We start from the raw sequence: 18,052 nt of genomic DNA on the forward strand, positions 1-18,052 counted from the left end.
TCTCCATGCGGAGGCTTTGATGCCGAATCGTTTCACACGTCTCGTCTGCCTCCTTGTTGAGAAGAGGTACCACTTGCTGGGGACAACCGCCCGACCTCTTGCTCAACTCCATTTCTAACTCATTAAGCTCAGCCTTTAGCTCCAGTGATTTTGCTTCATTCTCACGTTCGCGCTCACGCCTATTTTCCTCTTTTCCCGCTCTTTCTGCTCTCTGACCTGCTCTTCCTTTTTTTGTTCGATGAGGCTCCACGCTTCACTGACCTCCTCATCATCTGCCCCCAAATCAGTAATTGCCTGAATTATCACAGGTTTTCGTGCCAAACCCCTTGTATCAATCCCCAATTCCTCACACAACAGCAACAGGTCGGGCTTCTGCAGCCTGTGCAGGTCCATGATAGTTCTGAGTCTGGGCTATTTCGAAAACAACTATGAAAAAAAATCAAACCTCTAGGATTTAAGCACAACTCTCTACCAGTTCTAAACTTTAACCCTCTTTTAGAACCCTGTCCACATCGGAGGAAAAGCCAAGCACTCACCCACACATGTGATCATGTCCCGAGACAGCTTCACTCTCGCTGGCCGACCGTTGTTGCCGCTTGAAGCTTCAGATACCCATCGCTGAACCACACTTGTTGGGTCTTCGGATCCCGCCGCTGATCACCAGTTGTTGTGGCGCATAGGTAAGCTCGAACCCCAGCTCCATTTGGTAGCGTGTTGAGTCGTCGGGCTGAGGAAAGTTTGAAGCTTCGGATTTGGAAAACGAAAACAAGCAGTTTAATGGCACTTTTTAAGACACTTATTTACCTGCTGCAGATTATATTAGAAGAGCAATTAGTCAAAAATATAAGAGTTCATAGCGTCGAGCGTCTGAATGGGCCTTTCCGGCAGGGCCCAGAGCGTTCGTTCTGACTTAGGGCGCTGGTTAAATACGCTAAGGCTCCGCCCCTTCCCCAGGTGGCAATACAACACGACACACAGATCGGCAGAGCACAGTATAGCACGGAGGCACCTGGTGCAGAGTCCACGCGTGGGAATTGGCGAGGAGGAAACGCAAGTCTGCACCTCTTTCACACTGCGGTGCAACATTACTGCAAGCAGCACGTGTCCATCGAACACCGCGCCGCGGCAGCATCTGCACCGGCTTCCTCCGATTCGTTCCGGTTCCTCTCTGACGCGGTGAATCCCTTCTTCCCTGTCGTCTGTCCGTCGACGGTCGCTTCTTGCGGTGTACCGAAGGAAGGTCGTTCGCACTGAGCCGAGCGCGGGAAGAACTCCACAAGCGACTTCCCAGCCAGTCATCTTTTTTCTGGAGGGATCATACTGGGGTCAAACGACCTTTCGAAATTTCCGCTGCTGTTGCCGCCAACGTGATCTAACGCGAGTCGCAAGCTGAGTCGTAACAGTTTACATAGATACGATCGTACACTCCGGCCATGTTATGGAGGCCAGATGTTTCTGGAAGCATAATCATATTGCAGGCCTCGGTCTGCCTCGATCTGCAGGGCTTTCAAGCCGATTCGGCCAGAACCCAGTTCGGCCACCGGCCATTGCCATTGAAGACTGCCTTGCGGAACAGAGAATTCCATTCCGTGGACTGCATCACTCGCGCTCATCTTCTCCGAGGCGCTCTTGCCCGAACCCCCACAGCTCCACGCGAGCGGCAGAGGGTTGCTCGCCCAGCCCTCACCGGGAAAACTGAGACCAGCGACCTTCGGGGGCGAGGTCGCTGGGTGTAGCTGCGCTGAGAACCTCCCGTCGCCGTCACTATACGCTCCGACCGTGAACAGATGACACCGTCGTCCAACCTAAACAACCCCGTTTCTTTGGACATACCTGTTTTTCTTGACGGCACAGAGTCAGTGCATTTGTGGAAGCAGGGGCCGTGTATTCAATCATGAGTGATAAATTGGCGACTATTCTCAAAAAAGTGCGTACCCCCTGTCCTGTAGTGCATCTTTGTACTACCGGTGGCTATCTCGTCACCCCAAAGCTTATTCGCACGGCTCGCGTTCAGATTCACGGATCTACGTTCATCGTCAGTTGTGTCGTTCTGTGCAGTTGCTCCCGAGATCTCTTATTGGCATTGACTTTCTGCGGGAGTATGGTGCCGTTATCAACCTCCTCCAATGAATCATCACTTTTTGGACCACTAACGCTACCCACCTCGCCTGCTGTTTTCACCGCAGTGCCGCCCTTCCCGTTTGTGCAGACAGATTTACGTTGCCGTTGCAGAGCAGTGTTTTGGTTCTAGTCACCTACGACGACTTGCATGACGCAGAAGAAGTCGCCGAGGCTAACCGTTCACTGGTACTTACTCAAGGCATCTGCGCCGCTCGCATTCTACTGACGCTTCGTGGTGGCTGGTCTGCGATCCTGGTCAGTAATTTTTTTAATGACTACCGGCACCTTTTTGCAGGAACTGCTGTCGCTTCTGCCTAACCTGGTGTCGATATTGCTGTTTGTTTTGCGTCCACGTCAGCCAGCACTGATGAACCCTCCCTTTAAAACGTCGACATAAACTGACGTCTGTGCCGGGAACAACGACTGGCTTTGGAGAAACTGCTGCGGATTTCGAGCCGTGCTTACTTCCTCCTCGAAGGTTCGCCAACGCAACGCTGGCCCTGTATGACAGAAGCCTTGTCGTGTACTGCTGAAGAACGGGCAGTTATCCAAACTCAGGTTCAGTAAATGCTTGACAGTGGCGTTGTTCAACCATCCAAAAACCCGTGGTCTTCCTCTGTATTCCTTCTGAGGAAGAAGGACGGCACTCTCCGGTTTTGTGTTGACTATCACAAACTGAACAGTGTGACCAAAAAGGACGTCTACGCGTTGCCGCGATTTGATGACTCGCTGGATAGATTACGGCGCGCTAAGTACTTCTCAACACTGACTTCAAGAGCGGCTATTGGCAAATTGAAGTAGACGAATGGGACCGCGAAAAAAACGATTTTGTGACTCTGGATAGCCTCTATGAATTCAACGTGTTTCCTTTCGGTTGGTGTTCCGCACCGGATACATTTCAATCGATGATCGACACCGTCCTCAAAGGCCTGAAGTGGCAATGCTTTGTTGTTTACCTGGATGGCGTCGTCGTTTTCTCGAAACGTCTGATCAACATCTCTAGCGCCTACAGGCTGTCCTCGAAGCCATCCGCTCGGCTGACCCTACCCTGAAGCCCCAGAAGAGCCATATCGGTTGCGAAGAGCTCAAATTTCTGGGTCACGTTGTGAGCGCTGAAGGAGTGCGGCCGGACCCCAAAAAGACTGCCGCCGTCGCACGTTTTTCTGTTCCTACCCATAACAAAGTTCATTCATTATTACAGCGCAAAGACGGCACAGAACAAGAAGGGGACACAACAGCGCTGACTGTCAACTAAGTTTTATTCGAGACCAGTAGGGTTTTTATACACCTGGCGATCAGAACGGGAAAACAAACATACAAGAATAGCTGTAGGCATGCGCAAGGGTACAGTAACGGCGGTTATCCGGCACGTGTCAGATTTCACAATCTAGATACTTCATCTCTTTCTGGGACAATGCCACTGATGGTGCGCTTATGCACTCGTCCTGCAGTCTAATAATCATAGCAGCTTCTATTATTTCTCTTGTTAATGTGTCAGGGTGTTTCCCTATGACACTGCATTGCCTGTACATCGGTTCACATTTATCCTCGCTGTCATCTTCAGCGCTGCAGTCCCTGCAATGTTTGGCTACGTGGCCTGTGGTAGCCACACGTGCAACATTGTCACTGTGCTCTTTTAGCCTTTTGTTGAGACAGCGGCCAGTCTGCCCGATGTATTTTTTCCCACAGGACATGGGCAGTGAATACACCACATCTTCTTTACATGGGACAAAATGATGCCCGTGTTTCACTTTACACCTGCGCGTTTCGTAAGTCGTGCAGTTAACTTTTTTGCACAACCTGGAAAGCTTTTCCGGCGCTGAAAATACTACGTCAACGCCTGCCCTACTTCCAATTTTCCGGAGGTTGTGCGACACCTGATGGAGATAAGGCAAAACAACAACCTTTCTTTTTTCCCTTTGCCTAACCGGTTCGCTAGTGTGGCGAGGTCTCAGGTTTTTTAGCTGCTTTTCTGCCACTGACACTAGTACATCGATCGGATAACCAGCCATCGTAAGGCGATCAACTTGTTTCGCAAAGCTTAGTTCCATACTATGCTGGCAACACTTCTTTAAAACATTATTAAAAACAGAATGAATAATGGCCCTTTTTACAAGTTTCGAATGAGCTGATGCATATGGCAGGATGAGTTTTTTTGCTCGAGGCTCGTACGACCAACACACATGGGACGGAGTGAAATGAAGGGCGAGATCTAAGAACCTGATAGAATCATTAATTGGAGTTTCATGTGTTAAAACCAGTGGTTTAAGACACTCTGTGAACACTGAATGAATCTTTAAGAACTGCTGCTCAAAACTGAGGTTGTCATTCTGTACTAACACAAAGTAATCGTCAACAAATCTAAAAATGCGGCACACACCGAACCCTTCCAAACGATCTTGCAGTGTTTTGTCACGCAAGGCCAAAAACATATCGCTAAGAACCGGGGCTAGGCACGAACCAATACATATCCCGTCTTTCTGAATGTACATATCCCCATTCCATACTTGCAACAGAAACTCAACGTTTTAACGATCGATGACCCTTTTAGAATAAGAAATTCTGACGAAGTAATCACCTTCCTAAAAGGAAGGGATCACGATAAAAAGCTGCAGGGATTTTCAGTAGACGTAAAAGACTTATATTACACAATTCCCCAGGCGGAAATCTTGTCAGCTGTGAACAAGCACATCGAAAAGCATGGCGTTATAGCCTTCCAAAACGAGTGCGGAATTTCCGCCGATGCCTTCCTAGAATTGTTATCGTTTTATCTTAGTTCGACTTTTGTAGAATGGAATGGGGATATGTACATTCAGAAAGACGGGATATGTATTGGTTCGTGCCTAGCCCCGGTTCTTAGCGATATGTTTTTGGCCTTGCGTGACAAAACACTGCAAGATCGTTTGGAAGGGTTCGGTGTGTGCCGCATTTTTAGATTTGTTGACGATTACTTTGTGTTAGTACAGAATGACAACCTCAGTTTTGAGCAGCAGTTCTTAAAGATTCATTCAGTGTTCACAGAGTGTCTTAAACCACTGGTTTTAACACATGAAACTCCAATTAATGATTCTATCAGGTTCTTAGATCTCGCCCTTCATTTCACTCCGTCCCATGTGTGTTGGTCGTACGAGCCTCGAGCAAAAAAACCCATCCTGCCATATGCATCAGCTCATTCGAAACTTGTAAAAAGGGCCATTATTCATTCTGTTTTTAATAATGTTTTAAAGAAGTGTTGCCAGCATAGTATGGAACTAAGCTTTGCGAAACAAGTTGATCGCCTTACGATGGCTGGTTATCCGATCGATGTACTAGTGTCAGTGGCAGAAAAGCAGCTAAAAAACCTGAGACCTCGCCACACTAGCGAACCGGTTAGGCAAAGGGAAAAAAGAAAGGTTGTTGTTTTGCCTTATCTCCATCAGGTGTCGCACAACCTCCGGAAAATTGGAAGTAGGGCAGGCGTTGACGTAGTATTTTCAGCGCCGGAAAAGCTTTCCAGGTTGTGCAAAAACGTTAACTGCACGACTTACGAAACGCGCAGGTGTAAAGTGAAACACGGGCATCATTTTGTCCCATGTAAAGAAGATGTGGTGTATTCACTGCCCATGTCCTGTGGGAAAAAATACATCGGGCAGACTGGCCGCTGTCTCAACAAAAGGCTAAAAGAGCACAGTGACAATGTTGCACGTGTGGCTACCACAGGCCACGTAGCCAAACATTGCAGGGACTGCAGCGCTGAAGATGACAGCGAGGATAAATGTGAACCGATGTACAGGCAATGCAGTGTCATAGGGAAACACCCTGACACATTAACAAGAGAAATAATAGAAGCTGCTATGATTATTAGACTGCAGGACGAGTGCATAAGCGCACCATCAGTGGCATTGTCCCAGAAAGAGATGAAGTATCTAGATTGTGAAATCTGACACGTGCCGGATAACCGCCGTTACTGTACCCTTGCGCATGCCTACAGCTATTCTTGTATGTTTGTTTTCCCGTTCTGATCGCCAGGTGTATAAAAACCCTACTGGTCTCGAATAAAACTTAGTTGACAGTCAGCGCTGTTGTGTCCCCTTCTTGTTCTGTGCCGTCTTTGCGCTGTAATAATGAATGTAGGTAACCAACTCGCCCAAAATGTTGTATTATATAACAAAGTTGTACAACGCTTCCTGGGTTTCTCCGCATATTATTGGCGCTTTATTGCGGACTTTTCCACGATTGCCGAGCCGTTGACGCGCCTCACCAGGAGTACCACCTCCTTCGTCTGGGCCACTGAGCAACAGACCGCTTTTTTTACGCCCCTCCAGCGCCTACAAACATCTCTTTTTCTTGCGCACTTCGACGGGGAGGACGATACCGAGGTCCACACCGACGCCAGCAACATCGGTTTTGGCGCTGTCCTTGTTGAACACCGAGAGGGCGTTGAGAGGGTTATCGCCTATCCTAGCCGCGCTCTCTCCCGCGCCGAGAGCAATTACTCTACGTCTGAAAAAGAATGCCGTGCTGTCCTGTGGCCACCATGAAATTTTGGCCTTATCTATACGGCCGCCCATTCAAAGTCGTAACCGATCACCACTGCCTATGCTGGTTGGCAAATTTGCGAGACCCATCTGGACGCCTACTGCGCTGGAGCTTACGGCTCCAGGAACTCGACATCACTATTGTCTACAAGTCTGGCCGTAAACACGAAGGCGCCGACACACCGTCGCGTGCAGCAGTCGATCCTGGCGACGCAGCACCGGATGACGACAGCGGCTTCCTCGGTACTCTCACCTTGTGTGTGTGTTGTTATTCCTTCATCCCGTGTATAGCGCTGTTTTACTTATATACTCTCACCGCCTACGACCTTATTACCCGGCCGCGGGCGGACGGGGACCTTCGCCCTCTCATTGGCAACTTTGAAGGTAGCGATACGGTTATACCTTGCCACCTCTCTGGACGTCTTGGCTCCTTCTGTTTGCGGCAAGGTCTCTTGTACAAGAAGAACAGGAGAGGCAACGACAGACCTTACCTTCTCGTAATTCCAGCCGGTCTCCGAGCTGACATTATTTTCACCTGCCACCATGAGTCCGCGTCTGGCCACTTCGGCTTTTACCGAACGCTCGCCAGAGTGCCGAACATGTACTGCTGGCCTGGTCTTTCTGCTGCTTTCAAACGCTACATTAAAAGCTGCCGAGCTCGCCAGCGCCGGAAGAAGCCACCACTTAAGCCGGCCGGTTTTCTCAAGCCCGTTACAGCCCCTCGCGCTCCGTTCGACCAAATCGGCATGGACCTCCTCGGCCCTTTCCCTTTGTCGCAGAGCGGCAATAAGTGGATCATAGCTGCAACCTACTATTTGACTCGCTACGTTGAGAGCAAAGCGATCCCTCGCGGCACAGCTTCCGAAGTCGCGGAGTTTTTCATGCACAACATCGTCTTGCGACATGGCGCCCTTTCGCACGTGATTGCAGACAGAGGGACGGCTTTCATAGCGCAGCTAATAGACCGCATCTTTCGGCTGAGCTGCACAACGCGCCGCAAGTCCACAGCCTACCATCCGCAGACCGAACAATTGAACAGTACCCTTGCCGACACGTTTTCCATCTACGTAGATGTCCAACACAAAACCTTCGCCTACAACACCACCCTCCAGGAAACTACGCGTTTCACCCCGTCTCGCGTTGTGTACGGACGGGAAGTCCAGAGCATGCTTGATGCCATGCTCCCGTGCCAAGACAATGACCAACTCTCCCCAGACGACTAAAAATCTGCCCAACGTGCTGAAGAAGCCAGTCAGCTGGCCCGCCTTCGCGTCGGGCAACAGCAGAGCACGGATGCGTGCCGTTACAACCTCCGCCACCGACAGGTTGACTACAAACCCGGTCACCAAGAGGGAGCGGAGTGCGGACTGGTGTCCGTCGGCAAGGCTTGTCGGAGAAACTCCTCTGCCGCTATTTTGTTCCGTACAAGGTGGTAAGGCGTGTGACTGACGTTAACTATGAAGTGATTCCAGACGGTGCTGCGCAACCACGACGCCGACAGCCAAGCTCTGACATTGTGCACGTTGTGCGGCTTAAGCCGTACTATGCACGGTGACGCAAACGTGTTGATGTCTTCGTTCGCTTCAGTTGCGACACTTTTTATTGATTTTTTTTATTTTCTGTTACGTCGACAGCGCTCTTCTTTTTCATAAGAGGGGAATAATGCCACCTAGTATTTCCAGGTGGCGCATATAGGTGACGACGACGAGGTAGGGCTCGCGCTGTCAGGGATCGGTCGCCACTGCTGCCTCATCGTCAACAAGTGCGTAACAATACATATGCGGAGAGGTGTGATTTTGCTTTCGTCTGATTGCGAGCTAAAACACAGCCGCGTGATTTCAAAAAATCCCTTTCATTGCGCTCCGTGTGCTCTGCCCCTTAGTATTGTTCGCGCTATTGTAACGAGACATCCTCTTATTATTATGTGCCTTCTATTCGTAGCGGTTAACATATGCACAGCGAAATTATTTGGAAGCTTATGAATATTTTTGTGTAAACCACGGAGTACCTGAATATTATTTAGACGGAAAGAAGTAGGAGGCACTGCCCTTCATCTCCCATGGTGCGGCGCAGGAATGCCGGGAGGATGAAGAAAGGAGTCGCCTAGGCTGTGTCTCCGTTCGTTATGTCGGGTGCCATCTTTCTTTTCGGGTGGTCGCATGGGAGCGCGTACTCGGAGAAGCACCACTGTAGCAGAACCCCGCACTGCCGTTTGCAATGGCTTAAGTGAAGACGGCTGTGGCGCGAACACACAGATGAGGGATTCGGCTTGGCTACTTTAGGGCATTAAACGTGGGTTTAGCCATAGCATTACGAAGCTGCTCGCGGTAAAACTCGAAGAAATGCTCTCGTAGTTTTCATACCAGCGTACCAATTGCACTAAGTTATTTGAGAAAGTAAAAAGTGCACCATTGAAATCATTTCATCTGCGCGCATAGGACGACATCACGGTGCAGGTGCCGATCCGAAGGCAATATCCATGTTTTCGGTAAAACAGTGGCGAAGCCAAATAAGAATCCTCCTTTTCTCAGCATTCCAGCCTTGCATGATGCGCGCTTCAAGTACAATGCCTTCAGCGCTTACAAGAAATGTGTCAAGAGGCATACTCTTTCCCCGGGAAAGGAACAATTGCTGTGCTTTTTTTTTTGACGTGCCCATCTTAAGACTCTGTTACAACTAATCTACGCAGCGAGAAAAGCAAAATTAAGCGGGCACATAATTTTTTCTCTGACTCGTGCCTCGACGTGTCTTCTACGCAGATACGACGCTGAGCAACTTCCTACTGTCCATCTTGAGAGCAAAGCTGAAGCCTCTCCGCTCGTCCATGGATCTCCCCAGCGACCTTATCAAGCAGTTTGAGGAAAACGTTGTCTCCCAAACAGTGATAGAAATCGCTCGCGCCCTCAACACAACCTACAAGGGAGCATTAGAAGACAAGATGGCCACAATCAAACCAACTAACATCACTGGTTAAGCCATGACGAGATTATGCTATTGAGTCCAAATTTTACAGTAACTGCTAATCTGAGACATGGTTCAATGAAAACTATCAGCTACTTCTGCGATATTGCTCGTGCTTTCAAATGTGTGGTAACCGCAAGCTACATGAGAGTTTACACTAGCTTACACAGTTTTCATGTGATATAGTTGCATTAACGTATAACTGAAGCCAGTATTCACATTAAACGATGTCAAGGACATAGTGAAAAGATGGTTTTCAGTAATATATCTCTTCGACTGCGGCCAATAGCTTGCATCAGCGGCCTAGCATGTGGGCTGTCCTTTGTGCACTTGGAGGAAACATTTCCTCAGATATTCCGTGACTGCACCGCAACGAACGGGGCTGTCACCCGTTCGTTTCTCTGTAGTCATGGAATATCGGAACCAACTCGCCCAGCAACTTACCTTGTCAAATTTCCTCAGAGCACTCTGTATAGTTTAGATGGCGATAGCCCTTGGTTCTTAATTTTTTTCAGAATATTTGGTGTGTACTGTATCCCGCAGCAGAAACCGACTGGAAGGGCAACAACTATACTCTTGCAATGTTTTGCCACACAAGCTCCCGAAATATGGAGACCTTGAAAACAGATTTATGTTCTCACTGCACCGAGGCGCAGAAATACATTGACGGCTGCGGCATGCAAGTGACCCAGTGGTGTTCAGAGCTCAGATTTCAGTTCCTACTCGCCTACTCAGGCATCCAAGTAATGAAGAATCTTCGTCTGGTGAGTTTGCATACCTACACCATGGAAGTTATACGCTAGCATCTGAACCACTTCCCCGCTTACGTTATACCTGCTGACGTCGCTCCCTCGAAGACACTTCTGGAGAACGCCTCTGTATGCAGGATGTTTTACCAAAGATTTTACACAATTTTTAAAAGTAAGGTTTTTTTTAGTTAGAATAGCGCTTTTTCCGCATAGCATTACGAGCGGTGCAGTACATCAGAATACAGGTGTGCCAACAGCAGGATGGTTCACTTATATTTAATAGTTAACTTTCGAACTGTTAGTCTTAGGCTCTCTAATTTTCGAGAAGCGTGTAGCTCACAATAATTTATACTCATATCAATTTTTAGAATTTCTATAACGCGGTTACTTTCGGCACCATTTCGACGAGTGACGTGCACTGAATAAGTTGCTTTGTCTGCAAGCTTCTCGAAAGCGCATGCGTTTTCGCGTGATGTCGCCAAAATCTGTGGGACACAGCGGCGAGGGCATATCTCGGCGCCATGAGGGTTGGCTCAATCACACTCAAACTCACGGCCACTCGCACTTAACCTGATGTCACTCACATTCACAACCACTCACAAACATTCCCACTGACGACCCCTCGCCCTCACAACCACTCACTCACACTCGCATCCATGTCACTCCTCTCTCAGCCACTCACTCAAACACACTCATGACCACTCGCACTCACAACCACTCACTCACATTCACACGCGTGTCCACTCGCACTCACAAGCAGTCACTCACTCTCATGATCACTCACACTCATGATCACTCGCACTTACAACCACTCACAAGTATTACCACTCGCACTCCCAACCACTCACTTGCATTCAGAGCTACTCACTCCCGCTGATGTCCACTCACACTCACAACCATTTAGTGACGCTCATGTCCACTCAGTACATTAACGTTCCCTCACCCCTAGCATAGCCTGGGTCACACAGTTGTGATGGTCATCCGGTCCAATAAAAAAATTGCGATCAGAGCAGAGCTTTAAAATGCACCCAGCCACGCACAGAAAAAAACCTACGCGTCCACTGCAGTGATCAAGGTCTATCCTTACACTAGTTATTGCAGAGAAGCGTGCAGTCAAGGTATTAGCAGAAAGTATTGGAAGTCAAAGGAGTGGGCTGAGTCGGGGTGGTTGGTTCATATTGAATGGTACGACAAAACAGCGCTGACGGACGGGACGGGACAAGGCATCAGCGCACGTGTCTGTCTTCTTCTTCCGTCCCGTCCGTCAGCGCTGTTTTGTCCTACCATTCAACATTGGAACTCTGCGCATATTAGCCCGACCTCTGTAGAAGGTGTGGTAAGAGGAATCTACCTTTCTAGTAGTGGCAATACGAAATTCCATCAAAGGATCTGACAAATCCCGTAGAGGCTCATTGCACCAGCGAAGATCTTGGGCTCATGCCAACGGTGAACTAGTAAAAAAAACATCAACGAAAGATTGCTATTCCCGCCCCAGCGGAATCCTTTGTTTTAGGTGTCCAAAGACACCGGCTTGATGTCCTATGCTGTCTCGAGTGCGCTCGGGAGTGAATATTTGCTTCGCTCGGCTGTCAACAACGAAAATAGATAAACGGATACCATCGTCTAGAAGCAAAAGCCGGAAAACTCCTCTGTCGTGTTCACCCACCAAACACATCCACTCATACTAACGTCCACTCACAGCCACCCACATCCACTCACATCCACTCACATCCACTCTTCGGCATGTTAAACCGCCATAAACCATAAACCATCAAATCTGCTCATCGCTCATGTCCACTTACACTCATCTCTACTCAGACTCATATCTCCTCACACTCACATCCACTCACGCACACTCATGACCACTCACGCTCACATCCACCCACTCGCACTCATACCGGTGACCATTCACACTCATCTCCACGCACATTCACATCCATTCACTCAAAGTCACACTCACGTCCACTCGCAGCTACTCACATCCACTCTTTGGTACGTTAAACCGCCATAAATCATAAAAATTCAGGGGGCACTTTGACTGTCTAAAGTGGGTAGAGGCGGAAGCGTTTTCCGCACCCCCTTCGCTGTTTCTGTGGCACTGGTGGCGTCACATATAATTGAGAACTAATTACTAAGTGATGACAAATCACTAATTAATGGTTAATTACTGATTAATGCCTGAATACAAATTAACTCCTAATTAATGACGCTTAAGCTTTGCGTTTAGGAGTGGAACGCGACAGCGCGTTGTAGCGCTCCCAGGGAGTCCACAGAACCCCACCACCCGTTTCGGCGGATGCCCTGCCCTTTGAACGCAACGCTTTTTGAGGAAAGGAAATGGCGCAGTAATTCTCTGTCATCTCGGTGGACACCTGAACCGCACCGTAGAGGAACGGAGGAAGTGGGAGTGAAAGAAGAAAGACTAAGACGGCCCGTAATGAAGAAAATGAAAATTGTATTTGAGGAAAGAAAATTACGCAGTAACTGTCTCACAAAATTCAGGGGGGGCACTTTTTTGACCTAAAGTGTGGTCACTGATGTGTGGTTAAGATTTTAAGCTTCGCCCCTAAGAGTAGAATGCGACATCGTCTTGCAACGCTGCCAAGGAGTCCATAGAACGCCATCGCCCATTCAGTTCTACGCCTAGCTCGTCGGTAAATTGGGTTTTGAGGAAAGGAAATGTATCTAAAGAAACTGTTCATTCTAGCTTTTTCTGACTTGTAATCTGGCAACCTATGTAACCTATACTCGCTCGACAAGGAGCAGCCTTACGGCAATAAACACCAGTCGTTGCTTATAACTCGAAACAATGGTGTCGTAAATTTGTGCGCGTCTCTAAGTTTGCACAAATTTATGGTGCCGAAACCCGGGACTAAAACGCTGCAACGGTGCGTAAACAGCAAGGCCATTAAGTCTCGGCGGGACAACGAATTCTGGGCCATCACCGCAACGATCCTTGGAGGTGAAACCACCTTGGACTGAAGGTTCCAGGAACGAGGCCTAGGAAAGCCACGCCCGACGCTCTAAAACGAGGCCTGGAGACGCCACACCTGAAGCCAAGCTTGGCGCTACGACCACGACCGACACTACAACGAGGTTGAAATGGAACGGCTGAAGAAGAAACGAGGAGCATTGAGATCACAGGTGACAAAACTGATTTCTGAGGTAGATTCATCTTTAGAGGCGCACGCTGACGAAAAGGCTCTCAACATACTGTCAGCGAGGCTTAGCGCCCTTCAGATACAGCTCAACGAGGTGGACGCTGCTATCGAGCCACTTGTGCCTGATGAAGAAGCTGAGGAAAACTTCACGCGTACAATCGCGTACAACGACAGAATTGTCACCTACGCTGCAAAACTCAGCCAACATGCCGAAGCTCAGCGAGCGAACGCCAGTCCAGGACCGGATGCTACACGGGCGCCTCGCGACGGTAACCGGAGCGGTGCCGGCTCAAAGGTCAGGTTGCCGAAACTCGAGCTGCAACGATTCAGCGGCGCCTCCACGGAGTGGCAGCCCTTCTGGGAGCAGTACCAGCAAGCGATTCACAGCAACGATGCCCTTTCCAACGGCGAGAAGTTCTTATATTTGCAGTCAGCGCTCACTGGGAGGGCTGCAGCAGCGGTGGCCGGGATTCAAGCTACAGGAGCCAATTACAACACGAGCTCCTGAAGGAGCGCTTCGGACGCACAGATGTGCTAATCCAGGAGCACCTCACCCAACTGCTGGACCTCCCGACGGTACGAAGCGGGCAGGAGGTAAGGGACCTACGTCGACTCTATGACCACATGCAGCGCAACATAACCGCTCTCACGGCGCTTGGCGTCAAAACAGACAGCTACGGCGCAATGCTTGCCTCCGCGTTGCTAAGAGTGCTGCCAAGCGACCTTGTAATGAATTATCACAAGCGTTGTTCAGCAGAAAAGCAGAAGGATATCCTTCGCATTGCAAGTCTGCAAGAATTTCTAAAAGAGGAAGTTGAGAGCAGGGAGAAGGCGGTGCAGGTTGGTCATCGGGAAAGCAAGGACATTAATGCGAAACCACGATTCGAGAATGAAAAGCGCAGAGCTTCAAAGATTTCAGCGGCATCGCTCTTTTCCGCCAGTGATCTGAAGTGGAATGAGCCCTGTGCATTTTGTGCCGCCAAAGATCACGTGACCAAAGACTGCCAGACCTCGCTTTCTCTGGAAGAAAAGAAACGGGCATTGCGTCAGGCAGGCCGATGCTTCCGCTGCTCTGTCAAAGGACACACGTCGAAACAATGTCGCAACAAAGGAGTGAAGTGCAAGATATGTGGCAAAAGGCATTTAACTCAAATGTGTGATCCTGCGTGTAAACCAGTTAACAGCTCAGCAACCGAACTGCATTCAGCTACAGGCAAGAAGAGCGACAAGGCTCCCACTGTGCTGCTCCAGACTGCCCAAGTATGGGCAGAGGGACCGCAACGAAGCACTTTAACTCGTCTCCTGTTTGACGGGGGTAGCCAGAGGAGTTTTGTGACCGAAGAGCTCTCGCACCAACTCCAGTTAGAGGTTGTGGGAGAAGAAGACATCACCATTTACCCCTTTGGAGGAGCCGGAAACGTTATTAAGCACAAACGGAAGCGTGTCCGCGTTTGGCTGAGAAGTCAGTACAACCGAAAGCAACACTCCATCGAAGCTTTAGAGATACCCGAGATATGCTCTGACCAGCTGACTCTTCCCGAAAAGGTCATCGAAGGAGTTCAAGCAGAGATAAATGAGCTTGCAGATGTAACCGTACCACCAGGTCATCTGACGAGAAAAGGCATCGGCATTCTTATTGGTTCTGATTATTATTGGACTCTCGCGTCTGGCCACGTGCGAAAACTACAAGATTCATTAATGGCACTGAAGACGGAATTCGGCTGGACATTGCAAGGTCCTATTCCTTTCAGTAGTTCCTCCGCTAGCTGTTCATCCGTGGCTGTGCTGCGGGCCAGCATGAGTGACGAGGCCCAGTGCCTTTCAGCTGACCTTAAGTCGTTTTGGGAGCTCGAGAGCATGGGCATTGTTGAGCCTGTTGCCCAACAAAACGAAGACAACGACATCATCAAAGAATTTGCCTCATCTGTCAGGCTTGTTGACAGGCGCTACGAAGTCGCCTTACCGTGGAAGCAGATTAAACTCAACCTAGGCGATAACAAGGCAGTTGCAGAGAAGCGTTTGTACAACCTGACCAAGAAGCTAAGGCGGGACGAGGAAATGATGCACAAATATGATGCTGCGATACGTCAGTACCTTCATCAAGGTTTTGCCGAACGACTCCCAGCGGAGGAAGGCAGCAGCTCAGAAAACAGAATTTATTACATGCCGCATCGGGCAGTTCTTAAGCCTGACAGCCTTTCCACCAAGCTCAGGGTTGTCTTTGACGCATCATCCAGCGAGCCAGGAGGTGTCTCTCTAAATCAGGTTCTGGAGGCTGGTCCTAACTTGAACCCTGATCTCCTGAAAATTTTGTTAAATTTCAGAATTCATTGCATCGGCATTACTGCAGACATCGAAAAGGCTTTCCTGCAGATAGCAGTCCGTCGTGAGGACCGCGATGCGATGAGATTCTTATGGTAGGAACAGATGCCAACCGAAGAAGACCCGAGGCCGCTCGTAGAGACATGGAGAATGACAAGGGTGCCCTTTGGAGCGACGAGCAGTCCGTTTCTTCTAGCCGCTACCTTGCGTCACCACTTGGCGACAACAGGTGTTCATCCCAAGACAACGGCAATAATTGCAGAAAACCTCTACGTGGATGATTTAATCACTGGAGCAGACTCTGAACAAGAAGCAGAAGACTTGTACCACGAGGCATTGCACATTATGAGTCTAGCGAGCATGACACTCCGCAAATGGAACTCGAATTCCAAGAAATTGCTCCAACTGTTTGACGACGACGGGACAGGAGGTGCCCTGGACCAAGTGGAATGTCCGACAGCAAGCGTGTCGAGAGTGTTAGGACTTGTCTGGAACAAGCACGATGACTGTTTGAGATTTTCGTTGGAGGCCGTATTGGACCTCCTGAACCAAAACAGCAACACAAAACGCTTTATTCTTCAGGCGTCGGCTCGAATATACGATCCCCTTGGGCTCATCTCCCCAGTCACTGTTACAGCCAAGTTGATGTTTCAAACGCTCTGGGAGTTGGGAGTTGAGTGGGACGCACCCCTACCTGAAGAAGTACAGTCATCTTGGAAGGAGTGGCATTCACAACTCCACCACTTGTCTGAAGTAACCGTACCCAGAAGATACGGCGGACTTCATAATGCCGGCAGCATCGATATTCACATTTTCGCCGATGCTAGTCCGAAGGCTTACGGGGCAGTTGCATACTTGCGTGCCTCGGGAACCAAGGCCCCAGCCGTGACTCTGATCTTATCCAAATCGCGGGTGGCACCGATTAAGAAGCTCACTCTTCCCAGGTTGGAATTGATGGGAATGCTGATAGGCGCAAGACTGAAGGAATACTTGATGCAATCACTGAAACTACCAGTTGCCAAATGGCATCTCTGGAGTGATTCTACAATTGCGCTTCATTGGGTTCGCGGGTCAGCGCAACAATGGAAGCCTTTTGTGGCCAATCGGGTGCTGGAAATTCAGCAGCGAACGGATCCAGAAACCTGGAATCACTGTCCCGGAGCAGACAACCCTGCCGACTTTCTGACGCGAGGAGTGAGTCCCCAAGCCCTCAAGGCAAACACCGTTTGGTGGAATGGACCTACTTGGCTCAGAGAAACGCCTATCGCCTGGCCAAGGCACGAAAATGACGTTGATATGGCCGTGGCAGATGAAGAGAGAAGATCGGTGCAGGTACACAACGTAGCAACAGAGGAAACTGTCTTGCCGCTGGAACGGCACAGCTCCCTCTCTAAACTTGTTCGTGTTGTTGCATGGATGCAGCGATTCTTGCACAACTCAAGGAACCCTCACCAGAAACGTAGTGGATATCTCACGGCGGAAGAGGTCGCCCAAGCACAGACTTGTCTCATAAGTCAGGTGCAGCGAGAGGCCTTCGGTGAAGAGCTGCAGTGCGTACGTCGCGCATCACGCTTGCCCTGCAGCTCTCCGTTGCGGGATCTGAAACCTTACTGCGATGAGGACGGAGTGCTAAGAGTTGGGGGACGTTTGAGTAATGCTGGCCTCTCCTACAACATTACGCATCCAATAATCCTGCCTGCCGGTCATCATTTCACCGAACTTTTAATAATCGCCAACCATCGCCGCCTTCTACATGCAGGCGCACTTGAGACTCTCACATAGCTGAGGGAGCAGTTTTGGATAGTTCGGGGAAGACAGATGGTGAAAAAGATCTTGAAGAAATGCTTGATTTGCAACCGATTCAACAGCCGCCCTGCCACGGAGCCAGTTGCCCCTTTACCTCGCGACAGGGTAACCCAAGCTCCACCATTCGAGGTGACAGGCATTGATTTCGCCGGGCCGTTGAACACAAGGGATCAAGGCAACAAGAAATCATACATCGTCATATTCACATGTGCAGTCACCCGCGCAGTGCACCTAGAACTGGTGACTGCCATGTCTACGCCCAATTTTATGATGGCATTCAAGAGGTTCATTTCCAGAAGAGGAGTCTGTCGAGTAATATTTTCGGACAATGCTAAGACGTTTCAGCGCGCTTCGAGAGACCTGAAACGGCTGTGGACAACGCTGCGTGGCACAGAGATCCGAAGTTATTTCTTAG

The 18,052-nt window shown here is 49.5% G+C and overlaps 1 protein-coding gene across 1 annotated transcript; it reads left to right on the plus strand.

Moving 5' to 3' along the window:
* Positions 1-13,450: 13,450 nt before the first annotated feature.
* Positions 13,451-14,017, plus strand: LOC149336938 (uncharacterized). Its single transcript, XM_089554284.1, has one exon. The coding sequence runs from the start codon at positions 13,451-13,453 to the stop codon at positions 14,015-14,017; it is 567 nt and encodes a 188-aa protein (XP_089410410.1).
* The last annotated feature ends 4,035 nt before the right edge of the window (positions 14,018-18,052 follow it).

Source organism: Amblyomma mixtum, chromosome 7 (genome assembly GCF_055824585.1).
Source record: "Amblyomma mixtum isolate Tamu chromosome 7, ASM5582458v1, whole genome shotgun sequence".
NCBI lineage: Eukaryota > Metazoa > Arthropoda > Arachnida > Ixodida > Ixodidae > Amblyomma > Amblyomma mixtum.